The 27674-nt window shown below is 65.4% G+C and overlaps 2 protein-coding genes across 3 annotated transcripts; both read left to right on the top strand.

Annotated features, from left to right (window-relative positions):
- Window positions 1–1466: 1466 nt before the first annotated feature.
- LOC135313817 (laminin subunit beta-1-like) lies at window positions 1467–17065 on the top strand. The gene is given in 38 exon segments (XM_064453701.1): window positions 1467–1651; window positions 1653–1752; window positions 1755–1769; window positions 1772–1790; window positions 3436–3485; window positions 4075–4250; window positions 4366–4489; window positions 4606–4679; window positions 4781–4969; window positions 5045–5108; window positions 5186–5391; window positions 5472–5592; window positions 5983–6171; window positions 6265–6444; window positions 7074–7186; window positions 7305–7384; window positions 7664–7820; window positions 7945–8097; window positions 8207–8365; window positions 8454–8575; window positions 8940–9060; window positions 9573–9765; window positions 10049–10192; window positions 10618–10849; window positions 11331–11494; window positions 11583–11807; window positions 12275–12489; window positions 12576–12672; window positions 13232–13610; window positions 13694–13878; window positions 13953–14182; window positions 14304–14507; window positions 15066–15210; window positions 15296–15507; window positions 15598–15735; window positions 16117–16293; window positions 16410–16566; window positions 16725–17065. Coding segments are annotated over 38 exon segments (5775 nt in total). The 5' UTR covers window positions 1467–1519; the 3' UTR covers window positions 16859–17065.
- A 93-nt stretch (window positions 17066–17158) lies between these two features.
- LAMB2 (laminin subunit beta 2) lies at window positions 17159–27511 on the top strand. Of its 2 annotated transcripts, none has more exons than XM_064453656.1 (33): window positions 17159–17315; window positions 17475–17638; window positions 17733–17868; window positions 18050–18123; window positions 18230–18418; window positions 18495–18558; window positions 19509–19711; window positions 19797–19917; window positions 20223–20411; window positions 20497–20676; window positions 20753–20865; window positions 20975–21054; window positions 21132–21267; window positions 21394–21549; window positions 21661–21788; window positions 21870–21987; window positions 22103–22295; window positions 22371–22514; window positions 22639–22870; window positions 22946–23109; window positions 23191–23415; window positions 23942–24156; window positions 24244–24340; window positions 24409–24781; window positions 24853–25037; window positions 25114–25355; window positions 25423–25626; window positions 25697–25841; window positions 26205–26412; window positions 26496–26637; window positions 26746–26922; window positions 27007–27166; window positions 27243–27511. In XM_064453656.1, the coding sequence occupies exons 1-33, from the start codon at window positions 17273–17275 to the stop codon at window positions 27377–27379; spliced, it is 5337 nt and encodes a 1778-aa protein (XP_064309726.1). In that variant the 5' UTR covers window positions 17159–17272; the 3' UTR covers window positions 27380–27511. The 2 variants fall into 2 exon arrangements, with proteins under 2 accessions (XP_064309726.1, XP_064309725.1); XM_064453655.1 differs by having other exon boundaries at window positions 27004–27166.
- The last annotated feature ends 163 nt before the right edge of the window (window positions 27512–27674 follow it).

Below are 27674 nucleotides of genomic sequence, written 5' to 3'. Positions count from 1 at the left end.
GGGCAGACACCGGCTCTGGTGCCGGAGCTCATTCCTTGGGAAGGGAAGTGGTTAAGTGGTTCTCTGTCTCACTGAGGATGTTTAGGGAAGGGTTGGCTGCCTGCTGAGCTCACTGAAGTCAGTCCAAGCAGGGCTGGCCAGGCGTGAGAGGCTGCCCCAGGAGCTCAGAGGCTCTGCCGAGGCTTTGGGGGGGACCCTCCTCTGTGTGCCCCAAAGCAGCGAGTGCTGCTGGTTCCCACTGCTACTCCTCCAAGCTGTTCGGTCTGCTGGCGATAGCGAGAAAGTGCTCTAATTGCTGCTGAAAGATGCTGGTGGAGCTGAGGCCATGGGGGCCTGAGGGAGTGGGTGACGCTCAGCGGCTTTGAAATGCTGGTGACGGAGGGCTACAGCAGAGCTGCTGGCAGATCTCTGGCCAGGCAGAGCTGCCCCTGGTCATGTCACCTCCCCGGGCAGACACAGGCCACCCCCCATGCGTTCAGCTGTGGAGCGGCTGAGGGGGGATTGCAGCTCAGGCTGGGAAGTCAGAGCAGCCTTAAGAGGAGCTGGGAGATGCCTGGATGTGGGCTGGAACACTTCACTTGCCCCTCAGATCCCTCTGAGGATCCCTCCCTCCTGGTTTTACCTTGCTCTTCAAGGCCTGAAATCTGTTATAGTTACCTTTATCAGGCCACTTTGGATCTCCTCAGAGCAGATAAGGTTTGCTTGGCAAGATCCCTGCAACATGCTGGCCAGTGCTAATGGCCCTTTTTCAGCTCATCTCCTGCCAGCTCTCCTAGCTGAGGAGGTGGTGGTGCCCAGGCACCCCCCTGCGCTGCTGGAGCCTCAGAGAGCACAGCCCTGCCTTTCCTCTGGGTTTCCCAGCGCCTGCTGAGAACATGGCCATGGGGAGCTGGCAGGGCTCTGCTCACAGCATCCTGTGCCCCACTGAGACACGTGGGACTAGCCTGCACTGTGTCGGAGTGTCCCTAGGGACATGGGTTTTGGCATGCCCATGGCCAGCAGCCCAGGGAGCTGCTGCTTTGTCTGCCCGTGACCTTGCTCTCCAGCGGGTAGCCAGACTGTAGCCTTGGTGTGGAGGACACACGGCTCCTCTTCCTTCCTTCAGCTGCAGCTAATAAAAGGCACCATCCCAGTGTGACAGTGAGGTCTCTGTCGAGCCCAGCCCCGGTACACGACCGTGCTCCCTGCAGGGCTCAGGGGCTGCCACCTCAGCGCCCAGCCCAGCTGGTCCGAAGGATCCTAGGCAACGCTGACTGGCACAGGGTGAGTGGGGTCCTGGCTCAGGGCATGGTGGTGCCCATGGTGCCAGCACTGGACGGGAGCAGGATCTATCCGGCACAGGTGCCAGGGGAGCACAGCTGGCTGCCATGCTGGCCCAGGGCTCCCGGTATCACTGCTGGAGGCACGCCCTATATAGGCACAGATGAGCCCTTGTGGTGCAGGGTGAGTCTGGCCAGGCTGCCTGTCTTGGCGGCCCCATGTGCCACACGACAGGGCACGGCAGCCCTGCAGGGTTGCCATGTGCCAGCTCCCAGCCAGGCTTGGTGTGGGGCACCACTGTGCTACGCATGGGCCACCGCCAGCCTGTACCTGGCCTCTGTCTCACCTTGCTAAAGCTTGGTGCAGACAGGTCCCTCCCCTCGCCTGGCACACGGTGCTGGAGGAGGAGACAGGCGCCGGCTGCCCTCCTCTGGGAACAGCAGCCGAGCCCAGCAGGGCCGAGCTGGCCGCCTCCGCAGCCCACCTGGGCCACCACCACCTGCCTGGCACACTGGGTCCCACGGGTACAGGTAGGAGCCGGCATGCTGGCGGGGAGCCCTGGGCACGGCACAGCCCCAGGGCACGGCACAGCCCTTGGCACGCTGCACAGCCCTTGGCACGCAGCACAGCCCCTGGCACACAGCACAACCCCAGGGCACAGGCTGGGCGCCGGCAGCCAGCACAAGGCAGCGCACAGGGAAGGGGCTGTGGGTCCCTCAGGAGAGATGGGCTGGGTCTCCCTGCGCCCAAGTAGACTTCCCGGGGCTGGCGTGTGCCGGACTTTGCCCGGGGAGCCGTGGCGGTGGGAAGGGCCGGGTCTCTCGGGAGGAATGTGCCCAGCCCGCGGCATCATGGCCGTGCCCAAGCGAGCTCCCGGTAGGGCAGATGCCTGGTGTGGCTCCACCCTGTAGCCAAGCCATGCCAGTGCCTCTGCCATGGGGCATCCCTAGCTGGGGCGAAAAGCAGTGCCATGGCCATGTGCAGTCATGGCGGCGTCGGGTGCCCGTCCCACCATGCCTCCCTACACACCTCACTGCAGGCAGCGGCAGGCGCGTTCCTGCCGCACTGTGCCGGGAGCCTGGGGAACGCGGCGCCGCTGGCTCACCGGCCCACGAGGCGCCCTTTTGTTCGCCGGCAGGGCCCACTGTGCCACCCGGGAGCCGGGGCGTGCCTGGGCTGCCGACGCCTGGCCAGGCTGGCCTCTGCAGGCGGGCGGGCAGCGGAGGCCTCCAGGCAGAAGGAATCGGCAGTGACATTCCCGTAGCCTGGAGACCGCCGTCCCTTTCAGCGGGCAGCCCATTTGAATAAGAATCATGCGCGGGGAAGGGGGGCTGCCGGCTGCCGCCATCCCATCGTCGCCCTCGCCCTGGCTCATTTTTGCACGTCCAGCCTGGGGGGCAGCAGGTCCCACACCACCCCCAGCCTCAGCCCCACTGCCCCGCTGGAAGTCGCAGGAGGCCAGGTACTGGGGGGTTGCGGGGCTTGGGGACCCCCTCACCAGCACACAGTCCCACACTGCCTCGCCCGCTGCCTTGGTGCGGCTTTGAGCGGGATCGATGGCGGGGCAGAGTCACGCTTCCCCCTCCACCCTGAGCTCCCCTGTCCTGGGCTGGCTTCCACATGGGGACAGGAAAGATGTGTTTGGGCAGCGCCGGGGCTAGGCTTTGATCCAGCACTTGCGAGGCTGGGAGCAGGCGGTACCGGGAGAGAAGGAAGCACAAAAGGCAGCTCTAGCCTAAATTTAATGGTGGGACCCAGGCCAGCGGCAGGGATGACCTTGCCCAGCCAGCTCCGGAGCTCCTGGCTCCCCTCCCTGGCTGGCCCTAGCCCCCCTGGGACACCAGTGACACTCGAAGGGATGGATCCACCCTGAGCAGGGCAGGATGAGGCACGGCACAGCTCGTGCAGGGTCTGGGGTCCAGGGCACAGCTGTGTGCCAGGTCTGTGTGCCGCAGCCCCCCCAGGCCATGTGGGTCTGGGGCACAACCATGGGGGTGGGTGCTGGGAGTCAACCCAGGGGTCTTTGGGACCGAACTGCCCTACCTGACGCTGCTTCCCAGTGCTGTCCCCTGGGTGCACCGCTGTGCTGGAGCTGGGAGAGGCCAGCCCCTGGCTGCCCTACACCCCATGCCGTACCCTGTGACTTGCCTCAGTGCCGTCTCCATGTCCCCCCAGGCAGAGTGCGCAGCTGCCCATGGACCTCCTGGTGCTCGCTCTCCTCCTGGGTAAGCACTGGCCTCAGTGGGACACTGTGCACAGCTGGGCACTCTGCACACCCACAATACCAGGTGCTGCAGTGGCGCCAGGACCCTAGCCCGGGTGAAGGGTGCCAGGCAGCGGAGGTGGTGGCAATGGCGATGCTCCCTGGCTGGCAGGAGGGCCTGACCGCCACAAATCCCAGCGGGGAATCCAGGCTGTGCTGAGCCCCAGCAGGATTAGCAAGCGCCTGACCTGGCTCCCAGCTCCCCCTGGCACCGCTCGGTGCCCTGGGGGCTGCCCAGTCCCCCAGGAGCACAGGCAGCCACCCCCTGCCCAGCCTCTCCGGCCCCTTGGCTGCCAGCGCCCCGCTTGCCTCTGCTGCTCGCTCGACCCTGCTCCCTGCCCCCCGGTCACGAGGCCCTGGCGCTGCTGCCAGCACCTTTCTGGGTCATGGAGCTTCATGCTGCATCAGTGGGTCAGGATGCGGGGACGGGACGGGATGGGATGGCTGGGGGTGGGGAGGGTGCCGGTCAGACGTCCAGGGTGCATGGAGGGGAGCAAGGGGCAGCCCGGGGCCCTGGCACAGCCTCCAGCCCATGCACTTGCTCCCTGCAGCGGGGGCACCGGCAGCAGGGGGCTGGCAGGAACCCGACCTGAACCACGGCTGCACCCGCGGCAGCTGCTACCCAGCCACTGGGAACCTGCTGGTGGGACGAGCCACCCGCCTGAGTGCCACCTCCACCTGCGGGCTGCATCGGCCCCAGGAATACTGCATCGTCAGCCACCTCCAGGTGAGTCCGCCTGGCCGTAGTATGGCCCAGCATGGCTCCGGCACAGCTCCGGCACAGTCAGGCACCAGCGCAGCCTCCAGCAGCGCATCCCTGATGGTGCTGCTGCCCAGCACAGGACTCAGAGAAATGCTTCACTTGCGACTCACGGGACCCATCCCTGCCTGAGAGCCACCGCATCGAGAACGTCATCTACCTGAGTAGCCCCCACGGCCAGCGGACCTGGTGGCAGTCAGAGAACGGTGAGGCAGGGGTGGCCGCAGAGCCGCCTGCCATGTGTGTGTGCCTCGGGGCTGCATGGCCACGGGATCCTGGGGGGCTTCCCTGGCCTTGGCCATCACCTCTCTTTCCCTGCCAGGTGTGGAGCATGTCAGCATTCGCCTGGACCTGGAGGGCGAGTTCCACTTCACTCACCTCATCATGAAGTTCAAGGTGGGTCCTGGCACGTGAGTGCCTGGGATGGGGTGGGATGGGATAGGAGGGACCAGTGGGGGCTGCAGGGCCGGCCCCTGTCCCAGCTGGGTGTCTCGCAGACCTTCCGCCCCGCGGCCATGCTGGTGGAGCGTTCGGCCGACTTCGGGCACAGCTGGAAGGTCTACCGCTACTTCGCCTACAACTGCTCCAAGCTCTTTCCTGGCATCCCCAGCCAGCCCTCGGGGCTGGTGGATGAGGTGCTGTGTGACCAGCGCTACTCTGAGATCGAGCCCTCCAGCCATGGGGAGGTGCGTGGGGCTGGGACAGTGCTGGGGGGGAAGATTCTGGGGGGTCTGGAATCACCCACCCCTTCCTTCTCCCAGGTCATCTTCAAGGTGCTGGACCCCTCAATCCCTGTGGCAGATCCCTACAGCCCAAACATCCAGGGTGCGTGGCCAGGTGTGCTGGGGCCGTGGGGCTGGTGGGTGATGGGGTGGGTGCTGACAGTGCCACCTCCCCCCCAGACCTGCTGCGCATCACCAACCTGCGGGTGAACCTCACCAAGCTACACACGCTGGGGGACAACCTGCTGGACACACGGCAGGAGGTGCTGCACAAGTACTACTATGCCGTGGACGAGTTGGTGCTGCGCGGGAGCTGCTTCTGTCACGGCCACGCTGCCCACTGCGCCCCGGCACCCGGCGCCCTACCGTCCCCTGTCCCCGGCATGGTGAGGCACACACAACCACCAGCACAGCATGGTGCCCCGTGGGACCCGGTGGCTGTGCTGAGCTGGGTGCTCCCCCCTAGATCCATGGGCGCTGCGTCTGCGAGCACCACACGCAGGGGCTGAACTGTGAGCGCTGTGAGGACTTCTACCATGACCTGCCCTGGCGCCCGGCAAAGGGCTCCAGCACCAACGCCTGCCGCCGTGAGTGCCCTGCACCAGCACCAGCACCGTGTTGTGCCCGGGGGCTTGGGGTCCTACAAGCTGGGTTGGGGAATAGGGGTCCTGCATGTTGTGCGTGGAGGGTTCAGCATCCCGAAGGCTGTGGCTTGGGGCTGGGGGTTGAGGGTCCTGTGTGCTATGCTTTGGGGTTGGGGGTGCTGCACATGGGGCTGAGGTTTAGGGTGTTCAGGGTGCTGCAGGATGCAATCTGCAGGGGTTGGGGTGCATTCTGCTGGGATGTGGGGCTGGGGGTCTGCAGGCTGGGGCTTGAAGGATTGGGATTGAGGACCTGCATCCCCAGGTTTGGGGTGGGGGTGCTGCCAGGCAGGGGGTTGGGATGCCTCATGCTGTGCTGTGGTGCCATCCCTACAGGCTGCGACTGCAACGAACACTCGCAGCGGTGCCACTTCGACATGGCGGTCTTCCTGGCCACGGGGAACACCAGTGGGGCTGTGTGTGACAGCTGCCAGCACAACACCATGGGCCGCCACTGCCACCTCTGCAAGCCCTTCTACTACCGGCACCCCCGCTCCGACATCCGTGCCCCCACCGCCTGTGCCCGTGAGTGCCACCGCTCCCAGCTCCATGGCTTGCCCTGGCCCCACAGCTCCCATTGCTGGCAGCTGCAGCTCTCCATGGCCTTTCTCTCGGCAGCATGCGACTGTGACCCGGCGGGCTCACTGGATGGAGGCACCTGCGATGGGCACACAGATGTGGCTCTGGGCATGATTGCAGGGCAGTGCCGCTGCAAGGAGAATGTGGCCGGTCCCCGCTGTGACCGCTGCCAGCATGGCACCTATGGCCTCAGCCATGGAGACCCGCAGGGCTGCCAGCGTGAGCTGGGACCCAGGGATGGGCACAGGAGGATGTGGGGTGGAGGGATGGGAGTGGAGATGGGATGGAGGCATGGGGATAGAGGGATGGAGATAGAGGGATATGGGATGGAGGTAGAGGGATGGAGGTGGAGTGATGACAATGGAGGGATGAGGATGGAGGGATGTGGGATGGAGGGATGTGAGATTATGGGATGGAGGGATGAGGATGGAGGGATGGAGGTGGAGGGATGGAGATGGAGGGATGTGAGATGGAGGGATGAGGATGGAGGGATGTGGGATGGAGGGATGTGAGATTATGGGATGGAGGGATGAGGATGGAGGGATGGAGGTGGAGGGATGGAGATGGAGGGATGTGAGATGGAGGGTGGTGATGGAGGGATGAGGATGGAGAGATGTGGGATGGAGGGATGTGAGCTGGAGGGATGAGAATGGAGGGATGGAGGTAGAGGGATGGTGGTGGAGGGATGTGGGATGGAGGGATGTGGTATGGAGGGATGGAGACAGAGTTGGGGATGGAGGGGTGGGGGTGGAAGGACACATGTTGGGTGGGAGGGCCATGAAGCCCGTGGGCTGCAGTGCCGTGTGGCAGACCCTCACATCTCAGGTGCATGCATGTGTGGGGGTCAGCATGCAGGTGTGACCCGCGGGGCACGGTAGCGGGCAGCTCCCCCTGCGACCCGATCAGTGGGGACTGCTACTGCAAACGCTTTGCAGCTGGGCGCTCCTGCAGCCAGTGCGTGGTGAGTGCCCCAGCCTGCCCCACACCATGCTCCTGGCCCTGACTCTCCCCAGCCCCATGGTACCCCTCTGTGCTGGGCTTGCCCCACACCAGCCCCACACCTCCCCTTCTTACTGCAGTCCGAGTTCTGGGGGCTGAGCTACGATGTGGGGGGCTGCCGGCCCTGCTCCTGTGACTTCGGGGGAGCCTACAGCAACCGGTGGGGCCCAGCACAGTGCCTGGTGGGGCATGGGGATGGGGGGAGAGAGTGGGGACAGGGATGGGGGTCAAGCATGGAGGGAGAGAGGGATGGTGACATTGGTGGAGGGATAGGGACAGGGCTGGAGAGGCAGAGGGGGCTGTGGTGAAGGGAGGGAGGAATGGGGGGGGGGGATCTCCATCCCCTGAGATGGAGGGATAGGGATGGGGTAGAGGGAGGGATGGGTGAGGGCAGTGCCAGACAGAAGGACAGACAAAGGGACAAGATGGTCACCCCCAGGTGTTCCATGGAGGATGGGGCTTGTCCCTGCCGTCCCCACCTCATGGGGCGGCAGTGTGACCAGGTACAGCCTGGCTTCTTCTGCGCCCCCCTCGACTACTACACCTACGAGGCCGAACAGGCCACTGGCCACGGCCCCGGTCACCCTCAGCTCCCGGTGAGTCTCCTGGGGGTGTCCCTGCACTCCCAGCCTAGCCTTGTGCACTGTGTTCCATGCATGGCTGTCCCTGAGCATGGCTGTCCCCGTGCATGACACCCATCCCCTGACCCCATCCCCACAGGGCACCATCCGGGCGGAGGTGCCCCAGGACTGCCTGGAGTACAACATGGGGGAGCCGGGGGTGCGGAAGGGGCGCCCACGGCACCAGCGCAGCCTCCCCCGTGCCCCCCAGCCCCGTGCCACCTCACGCCGCAGCCGCCAGAAGCCCCCCAAGGTGAGCCCCAGGGGGGTGGGATGGGGCATGGCGGGGTGCTGCGGGACTGGGGAGGACTGGGGGGTAGAGCTGGGGGGACAGAGCCAAGCCATGCTGGTGTCCTCCCCAGCCGGACGTGGAGGAGGTGGTGCGGGATGGCACCAGGCGCATGGTGACATGGACGGGCTCGGGTTTTGCCCGGGTGCGGGACGGGGCTGGCCTGACCTTCCGCGTGGACAACGTGCCCTACCCCATGGACTACGAGCTGCTGCTGCGCTACGAGCCCGAGGTGAGCGCAGCCGCAACCATGGCCATGGCCACAACCATGGCAAGTATGGCACGGCATGGCCCTGACACCAATTTGCCTGTCACTGCAGTCAGCTGAGGACTGGGAGGCTGTGGTCAGCGTCAGCTCCCGGGCTCTGCCCACCAGCCCTCGCTGCGGGAACTTGCTGCCCTCTGAGCAGATGTACCGTGAGAGCCTGCCCCACAGCCAGAGGTGGGATGGGACGGGATGGGATGAGGGTGGGGATGGGGATGAGGATGAGGATGGGGATGGGATGGGGACAGGGATGAGGATAGGAATGGGATGGGGATGGAATGAAAATGAAGGTGGGGATGGGGATAGGATCAGGATGAGGATGGGGTGGGGATGGGAACAGGGATCAGAATAGGGCAGGGACAAGGACAGCCCTGCAACACTCCCAGAACTGAAGGACGGGATGGAAACAGGGACAGTGCTGCACCCAGGTGAGGGATGGGGATGGGGACAGGGACAAGGAAGGTGGCCGGGTGCTGCTGCTGTCCCATGGCCATCCCCATTGCCCTGGGGTGCCTGTGCCCTGACATCTGCCCCTGTACAGGTACGTGCTGCTGTCCCGGCCCTTCTGCTTCGAGCCCAGCACCCCCTACGAGGTGACCATGCGGCTTCAACGGGCCGGCGTCACCCAGCGCCACCCTGGCGCCTTCATCCTCATCGACTCGGTGAGGGGGATCCCACTGCACCCCATGCCTGGCACTCGGCAGGGATGGGGGATCACGGGCTGGGGTGGGCAGCGACATCCACCTGGGGCTGCATGTGGGGTGAGGTGGGAAAGGGAATGGGATGCGAATGAGATGGGGATGCAAAAGTAGATGGGGAGAGGGAATGGGGATGGGAATGGGAAAGGGGGTGAGGATGGAGATAGGAATAGGGATGGGGATGAGGATGAGGATGGAAATCTCAGTGGGGCTGGGGGTGGGGATGGAGTTGGGGCTGGTCTTGGGGATGTCATCGGGGATCGGGATAAGGATGCCTGTGGGGATGGCAATTTGGATGGGAATATCAGTGGAGCTGGGGCTGCTGATGGGGCTGGGTTGGTCAGGCCTCCCAGCAGGGTTGGGGCTGCCCCAGGGCAGATGGACCCGGCCCAGGAGCAGGGGCCAGGTCCCACACTGGGGGATGGCTCTGGCCCCCAGACCCACCTCCTCTACCCCCACCCCACTGCTTGGCACAGCTGGTGCTCCTGCCGCGGGTGTCAGAACTGCCGGGTTTCCATGGGGCGGAGGCGGCGGCAGCAACGCGCCGGGAGGAGCTGGAGCGGTACCAGTGCCTGGAGGCATTTCACATGGCCCCCCCCCACAACCTGGCCCAGGCCTGCACCCGCCTGGTCTGCAGCATCTCAGCCCTGCTGCACGGCGGGGCCCTGCGTGAGTGGGGGGCACTGGGATGGGGTCCAGGGATGTGCCCGGGGCAGCAGGTGAGGGTGGAGCTGTGCTTGGCACAGTGGGTCGGGATGGGGCCATGCCTCCACAGGGTGGGCAGGGCTGCCTGTGCCAGTGGGTCAGGATGATTGTGCTTGTTGCAGGGGGTCAGGATGAGGCCATGCCCATGGAAGGGGAGCCGTGGCAGGGCTTGGGCAGGGTGTGTGCAGGGTGTGGGCAGTGTGCAGGCAGGGCAGCCCTGGCCCCACACTGGCCCTACTGCCCGCAGCCTGCCAGTGCGACCCGCAGGGCTCCCGCAGCAGCGAGTGCCAGGCGCAGGGAGGGCAGTGTGAGTGCAAGCCCCACGTCCTCGGCCGGCGCTGTGACCGCTGTGCCCTGGGAAGCTATGGCTTCGGGCCCCTCGGCTGCAGCTGTGAGTAGCAGGATCTGCACCTGCCAGCCAAACCTGTCCCTCTTGTCTCTCTGCCCGTCCAGCCATCAGAGCCCCATTTGCTGCCCATCTGCCTGTTCACTTGTCTGTCTGCCCATCTGTCTGCGCACGTGTCCATCTCAGCCCTGCCGTCTTGCAGCCTGTGTGTTGGGTCCCAGTTCCCCCTCTGTCTGTCCATCCGTCCATCCATCCATCCATCTGGGCCCCACACTCCTGCCTGGGGTGGGCGCTGTCCTGCCTTGCACTCACTCACTCTGTCTGTCTGCCCATCCGTCTGCCCACATGAACCCTCCTGTGCAATAGCCTGTGGGTTGGGCATGCCCTGGGTTCTGGTTCCCCATCTGTCTGTCTGTCCATCCCTGTGCCCCTGCACCCATGTCCCTGACCTAAGCCATGTTGTCCTGCAGCCTGCTCCTGCTCCCCGGAGGGCTCGGTGTCACAGCTGTGTGATGCGGTGAGTGGGCAGTGCCAGTGCCAGCCCGGTGCCGTGGGCCGACAGTGTGACCAGTGCCAGCCTGGCCACTGGGGCTTCCCCTCCTGCCGGCCCTGCCAGTGCAACGGGCACACAGAGGAGTGCGACCCCTGGACAGGCAGCTGCCTGCGCTGCCGTGACCACACCGCCGGCCGGCACTGTGAGAGGTGAGCCCGATCAGAGGGGAGGAGATGGAACAGCATGGCATGGCATGGCGTGGAATGGGATATGGTGGGATGGGATGGGGTGGGGTGGGATGAGATGGGATGGGATGGGATGGGATGGGATGGGATACAATGGGATGGGGTATGATGGGGTGAGATTGGATGGGATAGTGGGATAGGATATGATGGGATAGATGAGATGAGATGGAATATGATGATATGGCACGGGATGGATGAGATGGGATGGTAGGATGGAATGGGATGGATATGATGGTATGGGGTGGGATGAGATGAGATGGGATATAATGGGATGGTGGGATGGGATGGACATGATGCGGTGGGGTAGGATGGAATACAGTGGGATGGGATATGATGGGATGGATGAGATGAGATGGGATATGATAGCATGGCATGTCATGGATGAGATGGGATGGTGGGATAGGACTGAATGGATCCTCGGGGCACCCATCTCTCATCCTTGCAGGTGCCAGGATGGTTACTACGGGGACCCGGTGCTAGGCTCGGGGCAGCAGTGCCGGCCCTGTCCCTGCCCCGGCTATCCTGGCACGCGGCACTACCATGGGAGTGCCTGCCATGCCGATGAGGAGACCCACCACATAGTCTGCCTCTGCGCGCCTGGATATGCCGGTGAGGGGCAGGGTGGGCACTGTGCAGCAGAGACTTCCAGGCGCCAGGTCTGTGGGACCCCTGGCACCCACAACCCCACTCCCCACAGGGCCCCGCTGTGACCGCTGCTCCCCTGGCTACTTCGGGGCGCCAGAGATGGAGGGGGGGGTGTGCAGGCCCTGCCAGTGCAACAACAACATTGATGCCAGTGACCCAGGGGCCTGTGACCCCCACACGGGGCGCTGCCTGCGCTGCCTGTACCACACCACCGGGCCCCGCTGTGCCCACTGCCAGCCCGGCTACTATGGCAATGCCCTGCAGCGCAGCTGTCGGCGTGAGTGTGGCAGGGGGCTGCACTGGAGCAGGAGGTTGGACTGTGCCAGTGCTGGGGCTGTGTGAGGGTTTGGGGATGTGCAGGGGGTTTTGGGGACATGCAAGGGGTTGGGGTGGAAGAGAGGGTTGGGGCTGCATCGGGGTGCAAGGGAATTGGGGTTGTGTGTGTGTGTGTATGGAGTGGGTTGGTCAGGTTTTGGGGGTGTCTGGGGGTTCGGGAGTGGCTGGGATCAGGACCAGAAGGGTTTGGGGCTGTAGGGGGGCAGGGGGTTGGGGCTGTGCCCAGGGTCAGGACTGGGCAGGAGACAGGGATCAGGATTGGGGGGATGTTGGGATCAGGGGGTTTGGGGCTGTGCATGGGTTCAGAGCCAGGCAGGGGATTTTGGGTGCTGGGGCTAGGTGCCAGGAGAGCATTGCCTGGGCAGGGGGTATGGGCTGAGCCCCACACAGTCGCCCACCTGCCTGCAGGCTGCAGCTGTGACCCACGGGGAACCCTGGCCTCCCACTGCACCGCCAACACCTGTGCCTGCGACCGTGGCATGGGCACCTGCGCCTGCCGGCCCAATGTGGTGGGCAAGAGCTGTGACCGCTGCGCACCCCACTTCTGGAACCTGGGGGGACCAGGAGGCTGTGAGCCCTGTGGCTGCCACCCCACACATGCCCTGCACCCCGCCTGTGACACGGTGAGACCCCCAGCACCGCAGCATGGCTCTGCTGCCCTCCCAGCACCAGGCAAGCTGCCTAGCTGAGGACGCTGCTCTCACTACAGGTGACAGGGCAGTGCAAGTGCCGGCCCGGCTTCGGGGGCCGTATCTGCTCCCAGTGCCAGGAGCATCACTGGGGAGACCCCGAGCAGGAGTGCCGAGGTGGGGGCATGTACCAGGGACCAGGGGCACAGGGGCTTTGGGGACAGGGGCTGTCTGGGGACATGGTGTCCCTGGAGAATGGGAAGTCTTGGGAAACAGGGGGTCATGGAGGGACCCTGGATGCATGGTGGGACTCTAGAGACATGGAGAGCCCTGGGGACATGGTGGGATCAACACTGGGGCCCTGGGGAGACACTGGGCACACAGTGGACTCTGGGGACTCAGGAAATCCTGGGAACATGCTGAGATCTTGGGGACATGATGAGACCTTTCAGGCATGGGGAACCCTGGACCCATAGTGGGATGCTGGGGACATGATGGGACCCTAGAGACACAGTGGGATGCTGGGGACATGGAAGGCCCTGAGGACATGGGGGACCCAGGGGACCCTGAGTGTGGGAGGACTGTGGAGATATAGGAGACCCTGAGTACATGGTGGGACCCTGAAGATGCAGGGGGACACAGTGGGATGCTGGGTGGCACTCTGTGGACATGGTAGCACTCTGTGGACATGGGGGTCCCTGGGGAGACTGGGACACACCACTGCCTGTCTATACAGCCTGCGAGTGTGAGCCACTGGGCACTGAGAGCCCGCAGTGTGAGCAGTCCAGCGGGCAGTGCCAGTGCCGGCCGGGCTTTGGGGGGCTGCGCTGTGACCACTGCCAGAGGGGCTACCAGGAAGCCTTCCCCCACTGCTCACCCTGCCACCCCTGCTTTGGGCGCTGGGACCTGGCCCTGGGCAGCATGCGGGACTGGCTGCAGCGCCTGAGGGCGCAGGCACGAGCGCTGCAGGAGGGGGGGTCCGTGCCCCTGCTCAGCCCCCACCGCCTGCGAGCACTGGAGGAGATGCTGGGACATGTGGAGCGGCTGCTGGGCAAGGGGGGCAGCCCCAGTGGCCCCCTCCTCAACAGTCTGCCTGGGCAGCTGGATGGCACCAGGCAAGTGTGCACCATGGGCTGGGGAGGGGGGACCTCCCTTTTGTCACCCAAAAAGGCTTAAGACTTCTCTCCCCACCCCGAAGAATGGAGCTGGATGACTTCTGGAAGCAGCTCCAAGAGCTGGAGCAAGATCTGGATCAGCTGGCGCAGGCAGATGTGCAGCACCACAACCGGCTAGCCAGGCTGAGCCACAAGCTAGGGGGTCTCAACCAAACGGCTTCCCACCTCCAAATCCTCCTCAGCACTGTGGCAGCAGCTGGATTCAGTGGTAAGAGCATCCAGCAAGGATTGGGGGCTTCAGTGGCAACCATCCTGGCCAAACCCTGATGCCAGCACCCGCAGAGTCTTACCGCAGCATCCTGGCATCGGTGGAGGACTCACGACAGGCAGAGGTGGTGGCCAACGGCACAGCCAGTGAGCTGAATGGGGCACAGGCAACACAGCGGGCAGCTGAGCAGGTGCTGCGGCAGCAGGGTGATGCTTTCCGCCGCAGCACAGCTGCAGCACGGAAATCCTTGCGGGAGGCACAGAAACGGGTGATGGGACTCAGCATTGCCAGAATCAATGAGAAGGTGAGAGAGGGAGTGGCAGGGAGCAAACAGGTGCATGGAGGGAGATTCATGTGCTGCCCTGGCACTGGGATCTCCCCCATTCAGTGTTGAGCCGTCATCTCCACCATTGGCATCACTGCAGATTTGTGGGTTGCCGGGGGACCGGAGCTGCGAACAAGCACCTTGTGGAGGAGCCTTATGCCGGGACAGCATGGGGACACGGCACTGCGGTGGCACGGGATGCATAGGGGCACTGTCTGTCTCAGCTCGAGCTTTGAGCAGTGCCCGTAATGCCTCACAGCAGCTGGAGGTGGCGTTGGGGCAGCTGGGTGTTGTGGCACAGAAGGTAGGGGTGGTAGCTGCATGGCACTTGTTGGTCTCCCCTTTGTGTGGTCCACTTGTGCCCTTTCCATGCCGCTTTGATGTCTTCTTGTGTGTCCCACTTATGGCTTTTCCATGCCTCCTTGCATGTCCCTTTCCATGTCCTGCTTGTACTCTTCCCACGCCACTTCAGTGTCCCCTTCTGTGTTCCTCTTTGTGCCCTTTCCATGCACTTTTGCATACCCTTGCCCATCCTGCTTGTGATCTTTCTGTGCCCTCAAGTGTGTCCCCCCCAAGTATATCCCTCTCACGCCCCCTCACAGATGACCCTTGGGCCACTTGTGTGCCCCCTTGCACACCCCCTTTATGTTCTCTTGCACACCTTTCTATGCCCCCTTGTACACTGTTGCACACCCCCTCGTGTCCCCTTGCATGGCCCCTCTGCCCCTTTGCACACCCCATTACACCACCTTGCATGCCCCCATCTTGTCCCTGTGCATGTCCCCCCGTACACCCTGTTCACCCCAGTGCACCCCCTTCCTGGGGCCGCTCCGTGCCCCCCACTCAGCCCCATGCCCCTCAGACACAGGAGGTGCAGGAGCTGGCACGGGGGGCACGGAGCCAGGCAGAGGAGGCGCTGGGACACTCGCAGGCCGCCCGCAGCCATGCAGACAAGGCAACGGCCCAGCTGCGGGACTTCATCCGCCGCATCAAGGCCTTCCTGGCAGGTAGCACCAGCACAGAGTGGGCACATGAGCATGGCAGGGGTCAGCATACCCACCCTGAGCCCACCCCGCTCCTGTGTCTCCACAGAGGAGGGAGCCGACCCAGGCAGCATCGAGCTGGTGGCCCGGCAGGTGCTGAACATCTCCCTGCCCAGCAGTCCTGGCCGGATCCAGGAGCTGCTGCAGGAGATGCAGGAGAGCATTGGCCAGCTGGAGGGGGTGGACGCAGTGCTGAACAGCACAGCACAGGGGCTGGCCATGGCACGGGGGCTGCTGGCACAGGGACAGGATGCCAGGCAAGTGGTGGGAGTTGTGCCGGGGTGGGCAGGGAGTGGGGGTCTGTCCTGCAGCGCTAGCAGGAGCTGGAGCTGCCCATGCTGCCACAGGGAGCGAGCAGAGGGCGTGAGGGATGAGCTGGTGGTGACGCAGCGGGCGCTGGATGCAGCACGGGTGCAGGTGATGGCAGCGGGGAGCACCCTGCGGAGCGCCAGGGATGCCATCCGGGTGGCCGAGAGCAGAGCCAAGGAGGTGAGGGGCACTGGGGCTGTGGGCATGCTGGGGCTGCGGCAGCAGGGCCAATGCTGCTGGCATGGCTAGGGAGCAGAGTGGTGCTTTGGGCATGCTGGAGGCAATGGGGTCAGTGCTGTGGGAGCACTGGGAATAACAGGGTTGGTGCCATGAGTGCACTGGGAGTAACGGAGTTGGTATTGTGGGGGCACTAGGAGTAATGGGGTTGGTGCAGTGGAGAGCAAGGCTGATGCCATGGGCGCATCAAGGGTAGCCAGGCTGGTGCCAGGGGAAGGTGGACTGTGTGGGGCAGGTGCTGTGGGTTTGCCAAGGCGGTGAGGCTGGCGCCATGGCATGGCAGGTTGCTGTGCATGCTGGCGACCGGTGCCTGTACCTGCCCAGGCGGAGCGCAGGCTGCAGGCGCTGGAGGGGATGGAGTTGCGGGCGCAGCGGCAGCTGCAGAAGCTGGCCCAGCGGGTCACTGCCCTGCAGGAGCAAGGCCAGGATGTCCACCGCGTGGCCCAGCAAGCCAAGGACGGGGCACAGCATGCCTCCGCTGCCTCGGGGACACTCAGCCAGGTGAGGCCTGACCCTGTCCGGGGCCATGGCACAGCACCGAGGGGGTATCGGGTGCTGGAGGGGGCTCAGCCTCTTGTGCCATGTGCATGCCACAAGCCATGCCCTTGTGCCGCCAGGACCTCGCACAGGTGACACAGCGCTACATGGTGTTGAAGGGCCGGGTGAGCGGGCTGGCTGGGGTGTCCAGCGGGGCCCTGCAGCGTGTGACGCAGCTGACAGCAGAGGCCCGGAACCTGCTGGACAAGGCCAGCAGCAGCAAGAGGAAGCTTGAAGGTGAGGGGGGCGCATGTGATGGGAGGCATTCCCTGCCACTCCAACCCAGCTTGGTGCCCACCTGCACATCCCCCCTTGTTCCCCGGGCATGTCCTGCCTGGTGCTCCAAGGGTGACGTAGTGGAGGGGCTGCACCCCAACCGTGCCCCCGTCCCACAGAGCTGGAGCAGCACTTTGTGGCCAACGAGCGGGCGATGGCAGCGAAGGCGAAGCGACTGCAGGCGTTGGAGCAGCAGGTCTGGGGGCTGCTGGAGGAGATCCGGGAGAGGGCCAACGCTTACGCCACCTGCTAGGGACCGGCGGCGGGGCCGGCGGCTGGGATCCGGGGCCCGGTCCTGCCCCGCAGCCCGGAGGAGTCCCGTCCCCTCCGTGGGCGCCTGTAGCATGGCGGCGCCTGCAAATAAAGTCCTGAAGAGCGGCTGCATGTGTCCGGTGCCTCCCTGCCTGCCTCCTGCCTGAGGCCGGCCGCGCCCGCGCTCCCCGCTCCGGCCGGGATCCGCCCCGCGCTTTCCGCGCAGCCCCGAGCGCTGAGCCCGCCGCCCAGCTCGGAGGGGGGAGCGGGAGGGACTGGGACGGGGACGGGGACGGGGACGGGGACGGGAACGGGAACGGGAACCGGCGGGGCGGGACGGGACCGGGACGGGACGGCCGGGCACCTGCCGAGCGCCTCTTTTGCACCCGCTTTGCGCCCCTTTTGCGCCCCCGCGATGCGGAGCCCCGCCGCACTCCTGCTGCTGCCGTTGCTGGCCGGTGAGTCCGCTCCCCCCCCCCCGCCCCGGCGGGGCCCGGTGGGGGCCAGGGTCTGGCGCGGCCCCGCCACCCTGTTTCCGGGTGGCCGCGGAAGGGGCTCCGCGTCCCCCGTGTCCCCCTCCCCCCTCCCAGCACCCTCAGCCCCCCGCCGCCCCGCAGGGTTGGGGAGGGCCCCGGCCCCCGACCCCCCCCAGGGCTGCGCGCGCGGCAGCTGCTACCCGGCTACCGGGGACCTGCTGGTGGGGCGAGCCCCCCGCCTGAGTGCCACCTCCACCTGCGGGCTGCACCGGCCCCAGCCCTACTGCATCGTCAGCCACCTCCAGGTGAGCGGGAGCTGATGGGATGGGGACGGGGGGGACCAGATGGGGATGGAGGGGACGGGATGGGGACACACACCACTGAGCCTCCCGCTCGCAGGAGGAGAAGAAGTGCTTCGTCTGTGACTCACGGCGGCCCTATGATGCCCGCACCAACACCAACAGCCACCGCATCGAGAACGTAGTCACCACCTTTGCCCCCCGCCCCAAGAAAGCCTGGTGGCAGTCAGAGAACGGTGAGCCAGGGGCGGGGGTAGTGGGGTGTCCCGGGGGGCTCTCCTTCCCTTCCTCCCACGCTGAGGAAGTGTGACTCAGCCGGAGGACATGGGCACGCCCTTGGACCGCATCCGGGTTGGGGGGATGAACCCCAGGGACCCACGAGTGGGTGCTCCCCATAGTCACACGTGTCACCCCCAGGTGTGGAGCACGTCAGCATCCAGCTGGACCTGGAGGCTGAGTTCCACTTCACGCACCTCATCATGACCTTCAAGGTGGGTCCCAGCATGTGGGTACCCAGGATGGGATGGGACGGGATGGGACAGGATAAAGCCCATGGGGGCTGCGGGGCCGGCCCCATCCCAGCTGGGTGTCCTGCAGACCTTCCGCCCTGCGGCCATGCTGGTGGAGCGTTCGGCCGATTTTGGGCGCAGCTGGAAGGTCTACCGCTACTTCGCCTATGACTGCGCTGCCTCCTTCCCCCACGTTCCCCGTGGGCCCCCACGCCGTGTCGATGACATCATCTGCGAGTCCCGCTACTCCGACATCGAGCCCTCCACCGAGGGGGAGGTGAGGCCCCAGTGCTGCCATGGGAGGGTTGGGGGACCCCCTGCTCTCCCTTCACTGCCCTGCCTTCTCCCCCCAGGTGATCTACCGGGTGCTGGACCCCGCCATCCCCATCCGGGACCCCTACAGTCCCGCCATCCAGAGTGAGTTGCCTGCCCCGGGCTCCTGCCTGACTGCTCTATTTTGGGCGTAGCTATTTTGGCTGCTCTCTCCCTGCTCTGAGCCCCATTGCAGGGTCAGGGCCGGATCCAGCCTGCCAGGACTCAGGCTTTTCCTATACCCCCCCATGGGAGCAGCTAAAGGTCAGGCTGCATCGGGGTGAGTGGAGGGGTGGGCTTTGCTGGAGCCGTGCTGGAGCCGAGCCCAGTGCCAAGTGGCACCACGGTGTGGGACAGTGTCATGATGGGAAGAGCAGTTGGGCCGGGCACAGAATGCAGTGGGTTAATCACCAGGCTAAATTTAGGCTGGGAGCAGGAGGGGAGGAATCTGCTGGGAAGCTGCAGTCCTGGGGGAACCATCCTGCTGGGGCGCCCCAGGCTGCGCCCACTGGGCACAGCCATCCTCTGGGCACAGCCCCCAGCAGTGGGGCCCTGATGCCCAGAAAGGTGCCCTAAGCCCAAGGTGCTTGTTCTGCAGTAGTGGGGTCTCAGCCTGCATCTGCTGGGGGAGGCTGCAGAGCCCTGTCTGAGAGCCCTGTCTGCAGAGCTCCTGGCAGAGCCCTGCCTGACCATGCACAACCACGTGCAGGGGAGCTGAACCACCGCAACTATGTACAGCCTGGCTACGTGCAACCTTGTGCATGTGAGACAAACCATGCACAGCCGCGTGCCAAAAAGCCGTGCCATAGAAAGCCACTAATAGCCCAGCCTGATGGTGTGCAGCCCTGCATGGACACCCCATACTGTAGACACTCCATGCCATGCACAGCCCAGCCCAACTGTGCACAGGCGAGCCAAGCAGTGCCCAGCTCCACTGAGCCACCCACAGCCCCCTGTGGCCATGCACATCCCACACTGGCCGTGCATGGCAAAGCTGAGCCACGCATGGACAAGCCCATCCGCCCTGTGACAACACAGATCTCTCCCTGCCCCAGACCTGCTGCGCGTCACCAACCTGCGGGTGAACCTCACTAAGCTACACACACTGGGGGACAACCTGCTGGACACGCGACGGGAGATCCAGGAGAAGTACTACTACGCACTCTACGAGCTGGTGATGCGTGGGAACTGCTTCTGCTATGGGCATGCCTCTGAGTGTGCCCCGCTGACCGGGGCCCCTGCCACCACCGACGGCATGGTAGGCAAGCTGGCCCCACGTGCCTTGCCGGAGTCAGGTGCAGCACAGCATGGCCCCGCAGCCCCTCACCATAGTGTCCCGGCAGGTGCATGGGCGCTGTGTCTGCAAGCACCACACGCAGGGGCTGAACTGCGAGCGCTGTGAGGACTTCTACCACGACCTGCCCTGGCGCCCAGCCGAGGGCTCCAGCACCAACGCCTGCCGCCGTGAGTGCCCTGTGCCGGCACTGGCTCCTGGCACAGAGATCCCAGTGCCGGGGCTGGCAGGCTGTACCGTGCCAGGGATTTTGGGGTGCTGCATGCCAGGATGTGCTTGGGTGGGGACTGGCATCCTGCAGACTGGCTGTGGGGGGTTTGGAGTGCTGCAGGATGTAGTTTGGGGAGGTTTGGGGTTGGGGTGCTGCATACTGGGGTAAGGGGAGTCAGGGCTGGGGAGGTTTGGCATTGGTGGTGCTGCCTGACAGGCAGGGGGTTGGGGTGCCTCATGCTGTGCCACGGTGCCATCCCCACAGGCTGCGACTGCAATGAGCACTCACGGCGGTGCCACTTCGACATGGCGGTCTTCCTGGCCACGGGGAACACCAGTGGGGCTGTGTGCGACAGCTGCCAGCACAACACTATGGGCCGCCGCTGCCACCTCTGCAAGCCCTTCTACTACAAGGACGCCAGGAAAGACCTGCGGGACCCCGCAGTGTGCCGAGGTCGGTGCCAGGGGGGCATGTGGTGCAACAGGCTGCGTGGGGCTGGACAAGGGGGTTGGAGTGTTGACCCTGCCTGCACCCCCAGCCTGTGACTGTGACCCCGAGGGCTCTCTGGATGGGGGGCTGTGCGACGGCGCCGATGACCCAGCCCGGGGGCTGATCGCAGGGCAGTGCCGCTGCAAGGAGAATGTGGCTGGTCCCCGCTGTGACCGCTGCAAACCCGGCTTCTTTGGCCTCAGTGCTGCTAACCCGCAGGGCTGCCAACGTAGGTACCAGGGCGGCACCCGCCGGGGTTGGGCGTGTGGCTTGGCCCTGCTGGACGCTACTGATTCTCCATGCAGGGTGCCAGTGTGACCCCCGCGGCACAGTGACTGAGGGTACCCGGTGCGACCCCATCAGTGGCGAGTGCCTCTGCAAGCGGCTGGTGACTGGACGCAACTGCAACCAGTGCCTGGTGAGTGCGGATGTGCTCTGGAGCCATGCACAGTGCTCAGGGGGCATGCACGGTGCTTGGGGCCATGACACCACAGCCGGGTGTTCCCTGACACCCTTGCTCTTTCCAGCCTGAGCACTGGGGATTGAGCCACGACCTCCCGGGCTGCCGGCCATGCAACTGCAATGTGGGAGGTGCCCGCGACAACCTGTGAGTCTTTGTGGGGACACAGGGGGCAAGGGGAATCCCTGTGGGCATCAGGGCTGATGGTGCTGCTGGGGTTCCAGGTGTGCAGTGGAGACAGGACAGTGCCGGTGCCGCAGCCACGTGGTGGGACGGCAGTGCAGCCAGGTGGAGCCTGGCTTCTACCACATCAACCTGGACCATTACACCTATGAGGCTGAGGATGCTCGGCTACATCAGGTAAGGGACAAAGGTGTCCCTAGGGAGGGACATTAGGCAGAGCAGGGCAGTGGGTGGCTCTTTGTAGGGTCCCCAAACTAGCAGGCAATTCTTGGGGTCCCATCTCACAACGCCACCTTGCACCAGGGCTCAGTGGTGGAGCGTGAGCCCCCCACAGACCAGCCGGCTTCATGGACGGGGAGAGGCTTTGCCCACATGCTGGAGGGCAGCTGGGTGGAGTTTCACGTGAGTGACGTGCCTTTCTCCACCGAGTATGACGTGATCATCCGGTACGAGCCCCAGGTGAGCACCAGCTGGTGAAGCTGGTAGTGGTATGCATTGCCAAACTGGGGGGTGGTGGTGGGGCATGCTGGCCGGTGAGGCTTTTTGGCACAGCTCCATCTCCGCTGGCAGCATCCGGAGCCCTGGCAGGAGGTGAGGCTGATGGTGCTGCGCCCCAGCCCCATCTCAGCCAGCAGCCGTTGTGGAAACACCATCCCAGCCGATGACCAGCTCTCCACCAGCCTCCCCTCCGGAGCCAGGTGAGCGTCTTGCCCGGACTGGGCTATGCTGGGGCTCACAGGAGGCACCCAGCTGCCTGTGCTCTGCTCTGCCCCCCCCAGGTACGTGGTGCTGCCCCAGCCTGTCTGTCTGGAGCGGGGTGTCTCCTACACCCTCCGCCTGGAGCTGGGCTGTGCTGCTACTCAGCAGGATCCCACCGCCAGCGTGCTCATCGATTCGGTGAGGGGTGGCTGGGTAGTGGGACAGGGGACACCAACCCTTTGTGGGCCAGGAGGTGGCCATAGGGGACACAGGGAGAGACAGGCATGATGTCCCACTGACTTGTTCCCTCCAGCTGGTGCTCCTGCCCCGTTACTCCTCGCTGGAGATGTTCATCGCAGGTGACCCCAGCTCCATGGAGCGCCGGGAGACATTCGAGCGGTACCGCTGTGCCCAGTCCTTCCACGCTGCAGGGCCCTCGCCTGTGGCCGAGCCCTGTTCCAGCCTCCTGCACAGCCTCTCAGCCATCCTGCATGATGGGGCACTGCGTGAGTATGACCCCATGCCCCGTCCCAAACCCTACAGTGGCCACTGCCGCTGCTCACCCCACTCTCTGCCTGCAGCCTGCCTCTGCAACCCCCAGGGCTCACTCAGTGCCGAGTGCCAGCCCCAGGGCGGGCAGTGCCGGTGCAAACCCAACGTCATGGGACGGCGCTGCCACCGCTGCTCCCCAGGAACCTTCGGCTTTGGGCCTGGTGGGTGCCGAGGTGAGTGCCATGGGGCTGTGCCAGCCCAGCTGGAGAGAAGCCTGGGCACGCCATGGCTGGTGGGGACAGGGAGGGATGCTCCCTGCATGCTGGGGGCAGATGCCATGGGTGTTCTGCCTTCCAGTGTGCCAGTGCAGCAGTGAGGGGTCAGTGAGCACCGTCTGTGATAGTGTCACGGGGCAGTGCTCCTGCCGCGAGGGTGCCCATGGTTCACGCTGCGACCGCTGCCAGCCTGGCTACTGGGGCTTCCCCTCCTGCCGGCCCTGCCAGTGCAACGGGCACACCGAGGAGTGCGACCCCCAGACGGGCAGCTGCCTGCGCTGCCGTGACCACACAGATGGTGAGAGGTGCCAGAGGTAAGCAGGACACACACCTGAACCGGGGTAGAGTGCCGCTGGCAGCCCCGGCCCCTGGTGACCACCTGCCCACAGGTGCGCAGCTGGGCACTTTGGGAACCCGGCGCTGGGCTCTGGGCAGCATTGCCGGCCCTGCCCCTGCCCCGAGGGGCCCGGCAGCCACCGCCACTTTGCCACCTCCTGCTACCAGGACAGCCGCTCCCATGAGGTCGTCTGCCACTGCAGCCCCGGGTACACAGGTGGGTGCTCCCTGCAGCACACTCAGTGCCCTCGGGGGGTGCTCCTGTCCCCGGGCACTGCCCAGTGCTCTGTGTCAGCAGGTCCCCGCTGTGATGAGTGCGCTCCCGGGTACTATGGGGACCCACTGCAGCCTGGCGGGCGCTGCCTACCCTGCCAGTGCCACAATAACATTGATGTGATGGACCCAGAGGCATGTGACCGGCACACAGGGCGCTGCCTGCGGTGCCTCTACAACACGGTGGGGCCATACTGTGCCGAGTGCCAGCCCGGCTACTACGGGGATGCTACGCGGCACAGCTGCAGGCGTGAGTACTCATGGCCATGCCGAGACAGACCTCCCTCCAGGGCCCAGCATGTCCCTGGGGACCATGCATGCCCATGGTTGCCCTTGCTCATGCACAGCGTGGTGGGGTCCCTGCAGCCCTGCCCTGCTCTGGGCTGTCTCCTCTGCCCAGCCCTGGCACTGTGGCTTCATCCTTGTCCCCATGCCCAACTCGTCACATGCCATCTACATACTCATCTCATGCCCATTCCTGTCCTGTTGCCATCCCATCCCCACTGCCACCCTGACTCTGTCCCCATCCCATCCCATCCTCATCCCATCTGTATCGTGACTGTGCCCTTGTCCCATCTCCATCCCATCAGTGGCTGTCATGCATTTCCCATCCCACCTCCATCCTGCCTCCACCCTCACCTATTGCCATCCCCATCCCTGCCTGTGTCCCCATACCATCTGCACCTCCATCCCATCTCCATCCCAATCTCATCCCCATCCCATCCCTGTACTCATCTCAACATCCCCGTCCCCACTCAGGACCCGTCTGGTTTCAGGTTGCTCCTGCAATGTGCTGGGCACCGACCCCAGCACCTGTGGGCCCCAGCAGTGCCAATGCGACAGGCGCAGTGGGCAGTGCCACTGCCTACCCCATGTGGAAGGCCAGAGCTGCGACCGCTGCAGCCCCAACTTCTGGAACCTGGGCAGTGGGCAGGGGTGCCAGCCCTGCGCCTGCCACCCCCAACACGCCCTGACACCTGCCTGTGACCAGGTGAGACAGGGATGGGGTGGAGGGGGCTGGGATGGGTCTGGGGATGAGCTGCAGCTGTGCTAGCCTTGGATGCGCCATGTCTTTCAGTTCACGGGGCAGTGCTTGTGCCGGCCGGGATTCGGGGGCCGGACCTGCACAGACTGCCAGGAACACTACTGGGGCGACCCACGGCAGCAGTGCCGAGGTGAGAGCCGGTGCCACTGGGGGCTCTGCAGTGAGCCCCGTGGCATGCTGACCTCGCTCTCTCCACAGCCTGTGACTGTGACCCCCGCGGCATTGCCAGCACCCAGTGCCACCGTGGCAGTGGCCACTGCGACTGCCGGCCCGGCATCTCAGGCATCCGCTGTGACCAGTGCGCCCGGGGCTTTGCCGGCACCTTCCCTGCCTGCCAGCCCTGCCACCCCTGCTTCGGGGACTGGGACCGGGTGGTGCAGGACCTGGCTGCCCGCACCCGGGCACTGGCACAGCGGGCCAGCCTCCTGCAGCACACTGGGGCCACCGGCACCTTCGAGGGCACCTTCCGGCAGCTGCAGGAGAGTCTGGCCACTGTGCGTGACGTGGTGGCCGCCCGCAATGCCACTGCCACCACGGCCACACACCTGACACATGCCACGGAGGGTCTGCGGTGAGCACCCAGCGCGGAGCACAGCTCCTGGGGTGGCTCTGGGGATAGGTTGTCACCCCCTTCCCTTGCAGGCGGCAGATCGAGGAAGCGACAGAGAGACTGACGCGGCTGGAGGGGGAGCTGACGGCCACCCAGGATGCGAACTTCAACGCCAGCCACATGCTGAGTGCAGTGGACCGGGGTGCCCGTGCCTTTAACCACAGCCTGCAGGACCTGGAGCAGCAGCTGCATGCCCTCAAGACCTCCAATTTCCTGGGTGAGCCACACCACAGAGCTGAGCCAGCGTGGCAGGGCCATGGTCGTGGGTCTGATGGTGCTGCTGCTGCCCCCAGGTGCCTATGACAGCATCCGCCAGTCCCATGGGGAGTCGCGGGAGGCAGAGCACCAGGCAGATGCCTCCACCCGTGCCATACCCAGCCCTGTCAGCACCTCGGCAGCCACCCGGCGACGCACCGAGCAGCTCCTGGCCAGCCGGCGGGACAACTTCAACCGCCAAAATGCAGCCAGCCGGCGGGCGCTGATGGACCTGGCGGCGAGGGCACGGGTGCTGAATCTGCACCCACTCAACGAGAAGGTAGGATGTGGGGAGGGGACTGGGGGGAAGGTGCCTGGAGCTGCCCTGAGCCTGCACTGCCTTGCAGGTGTGCGGTGCAGCTGGTGATGTGCCCTGTGCCGAGAGCCCCTGCGGGGGAGCCGGATGCCGGGACGAGGATGGGACACGGCGCTGTGGGGGTCTGAGCTGCAGCGGGGCCGTCTCCACAGCTGACAGCGCGCTGGACCGGGCACACCATGCCCAGGAGGAGCTGCGGCGGGCTGCCAGTGATGTGGCCCAGCTCTCCCACAGGGTATGTGGCACACAGGCACTGGTGGGAGCATGCGGCATGGCCAGTTCTGAGGGTCTCTGCCCCTGCCCAGGTGGCCGAGGCCAAGGGGAAAGCAGATGAGGCCCGAATGCAGGCACAGGCAGCCCTGGAGAAGGCGAACCAGACCAGGGCCCGCGTGGAGAGCTCTAACAAGGAGCTGCGGGAGCTCATCAGTCATGTCAAGGCCTTCCTGAGCCGTGAGTGCCAGCGTGCCAGGGGGGCTCGCCACCCCTGCCTGGCACTGTGTGACTCTGCACCTGCACCGTACCTGCACCACACTGCACCGACCCTGCACTGCGCCATACTGCATGGTCCCCATACTGCATGTGGGCTGTACCGCCACAGCACTGCACCACCCTGGCACTGCATCACACTGCGCCTGCCCCACACTGTGTTGCATGGTCCCTGCTCTCCCCTGACCATCCCGTGCCCCCGAACTGTCCCCTGCCCCACGTTCTGTCCCCATGGCTTCCCCCTAGCTGTCCACCACCCCCCGGTCTGCCTGCCCCCTTCCTCCCTGGGGTGCCATGGTGGGGGACACTGATGGCTCCCACCCACAGAGGAGGGGGCTGACCCCGAGAGCATCGAGGTAGTGGCCAGCCGGGTGCTGGAGCTGTCGCTCCCTGCTGCGCCGGCCCAGATCCACCACCTGGCCGAGGAGATCAAGGCACGGGTGCGCAGCCTGGCCAGCGTGGATGCCATCCTGGAGCAGACGGCTGGTGATGTGCGCCAGGTCGGGCAGCTACTGCAGGACGCCCAGAGGGCCAGGTGAGCCTGGGGCCATGGGGATGTGGCCCCTCCATGGACCCCCAGCCTGGGCTGGTGCTGAGGCCGTGCTGCCCTGGCCACAGGTCACGGGCGGAGGGGATGCGGGGCACAGCTGAGGCAGTGCAGCAGGCACTGGAGGAGGCGCGGCAAGCCCAGGGCATGGCCGAGAAGGCGCTGCACCGTGCCACCGGTGACATCCAGCACAGCGAGAGCGCCCTCGGCATGGTAGGGGCCCCATCCCCGCAGCCTCTGCCCCACATTGATGGGCAGGGCCCTGTCCCCACTGTGCGGGAACCCTGACTGTGCCTGTCCCCCTGTGCCACTGGTACCCAGATGCAGGACCAGATGGTGAGCACAGAGCAGCGACTAGCAGGTGCCATGGGGAGGATTGGACTCCTGGATGGACAGACGGACGCCCTGAAGGTGAAACGTGCCAACAACAGCCTGGCAGCCACACGTGCCCAGGAGGCAGCTGGTGCTGCACGGGACCGAGCTGGCGAGGCCAAGCAGGTGGGTCAGCAGGGGATGCGGGGGTCACGAGATGCTGGTCGGGGTTCCTTGGTGGTCCTACTGACCAGCCCCACTGCCCAGCAGGTGCTGGAGGGGCTGCTGCGGGACCAGTACCGGACGGCACAGGAGCTAGTGCAGCACCGGGCACAGGGTGCACAGCAGGCGGGCAACCGGGCACAGCAGCTGCGGGACAAGGCTGCCAGGCTGCTGCAGGATGCTCAGGGCAAGCTGCAGCGGCTGCGAGGTGAGGCTAGGATGGTGGGTCAGGGGGTGGTGGTGGTGGGGGCTTGTGCTGACCCATGTACCCTCTGTCCCTGCAGTGCTGGAGGAGGCGTATGAGCGCAATGAGCGAGTGCTGGACGCCAAGGCAGCCCAGCTGGGCGGGCTGGAGGCCAGAATGAGGGAGGTGCTAGCCACCATCAACCAGCAGGTCCAGATCTACAACACCTGCCAGTGATCCCTGGAGGGGCTTGCACTCCCCACCCCAGCCCCCCAGCCTCTCCCACCCAGCCTCTGCCTGCCCCCGGAGCTGTGGGCAGGGTGGGGCCTGTGGGACACCCCCCTGTGTGAATAAAGTTACAGAGCAAGATTGCCTCACCTCTGCCCTGTGCCGTGGGCCCCCCTGTCCGCCCGGGTGGCCCCACAGCAGCCCCCATGAGCCCCCGGCGTGGGATGCAGTTGCTGCCTGCCCCTGCCAGCCCCTGGGTGTAGGACAATGGGGCTGGGGGTCAGTCGGCAGGGTCAGTGGCCGG

The sequence above is a fragment of the Phalacrocorax carbo genome, chromosome 6, assembly GCF_963921805.1.
Source record: "Phalacrocorax carbo chromosome 6, bPhaCar2.1, whole genome shotgun sequence".
Taxonomy (NCBI): Eukaryota; Metazoa; Chordata; class Aves; order Suliformes; family Phalacrocoracidae; genus Phalacrocorax; species Phalacrocorax carbo.
This window is presented reverse-complemented; position numbering and strand designations above follow the sequence as displayed.

What these genes read in the sequence shown, in the direction of transcription:
- LAMB2 (XM_064453655.1), top strand. Translation starts at nt 17,273, where the DNA reads ATGCGGAGCCCCGCCGCACTCCTGCTGCTGCCGTTGCTGGCCG. An exon ending in AGCCTCCCCTCCGGAGCCAG is followed by an intron (nt 21,789 to 21,869) that starts GTGAGCGTCTTG and finishes TGCCCCCCCCAG; the next exon opens with GTACGTGGTGCTGCCCCAGC. An exon ending in CCTGCATGATGGGGCACTGC is followed by an intron (nt 22,296 to 22,370) that starts GTGAGTATGACC and finishes CTCTGCCTGCAG; the next exon opens with CCTGCCTCTGCAACCCCCAG.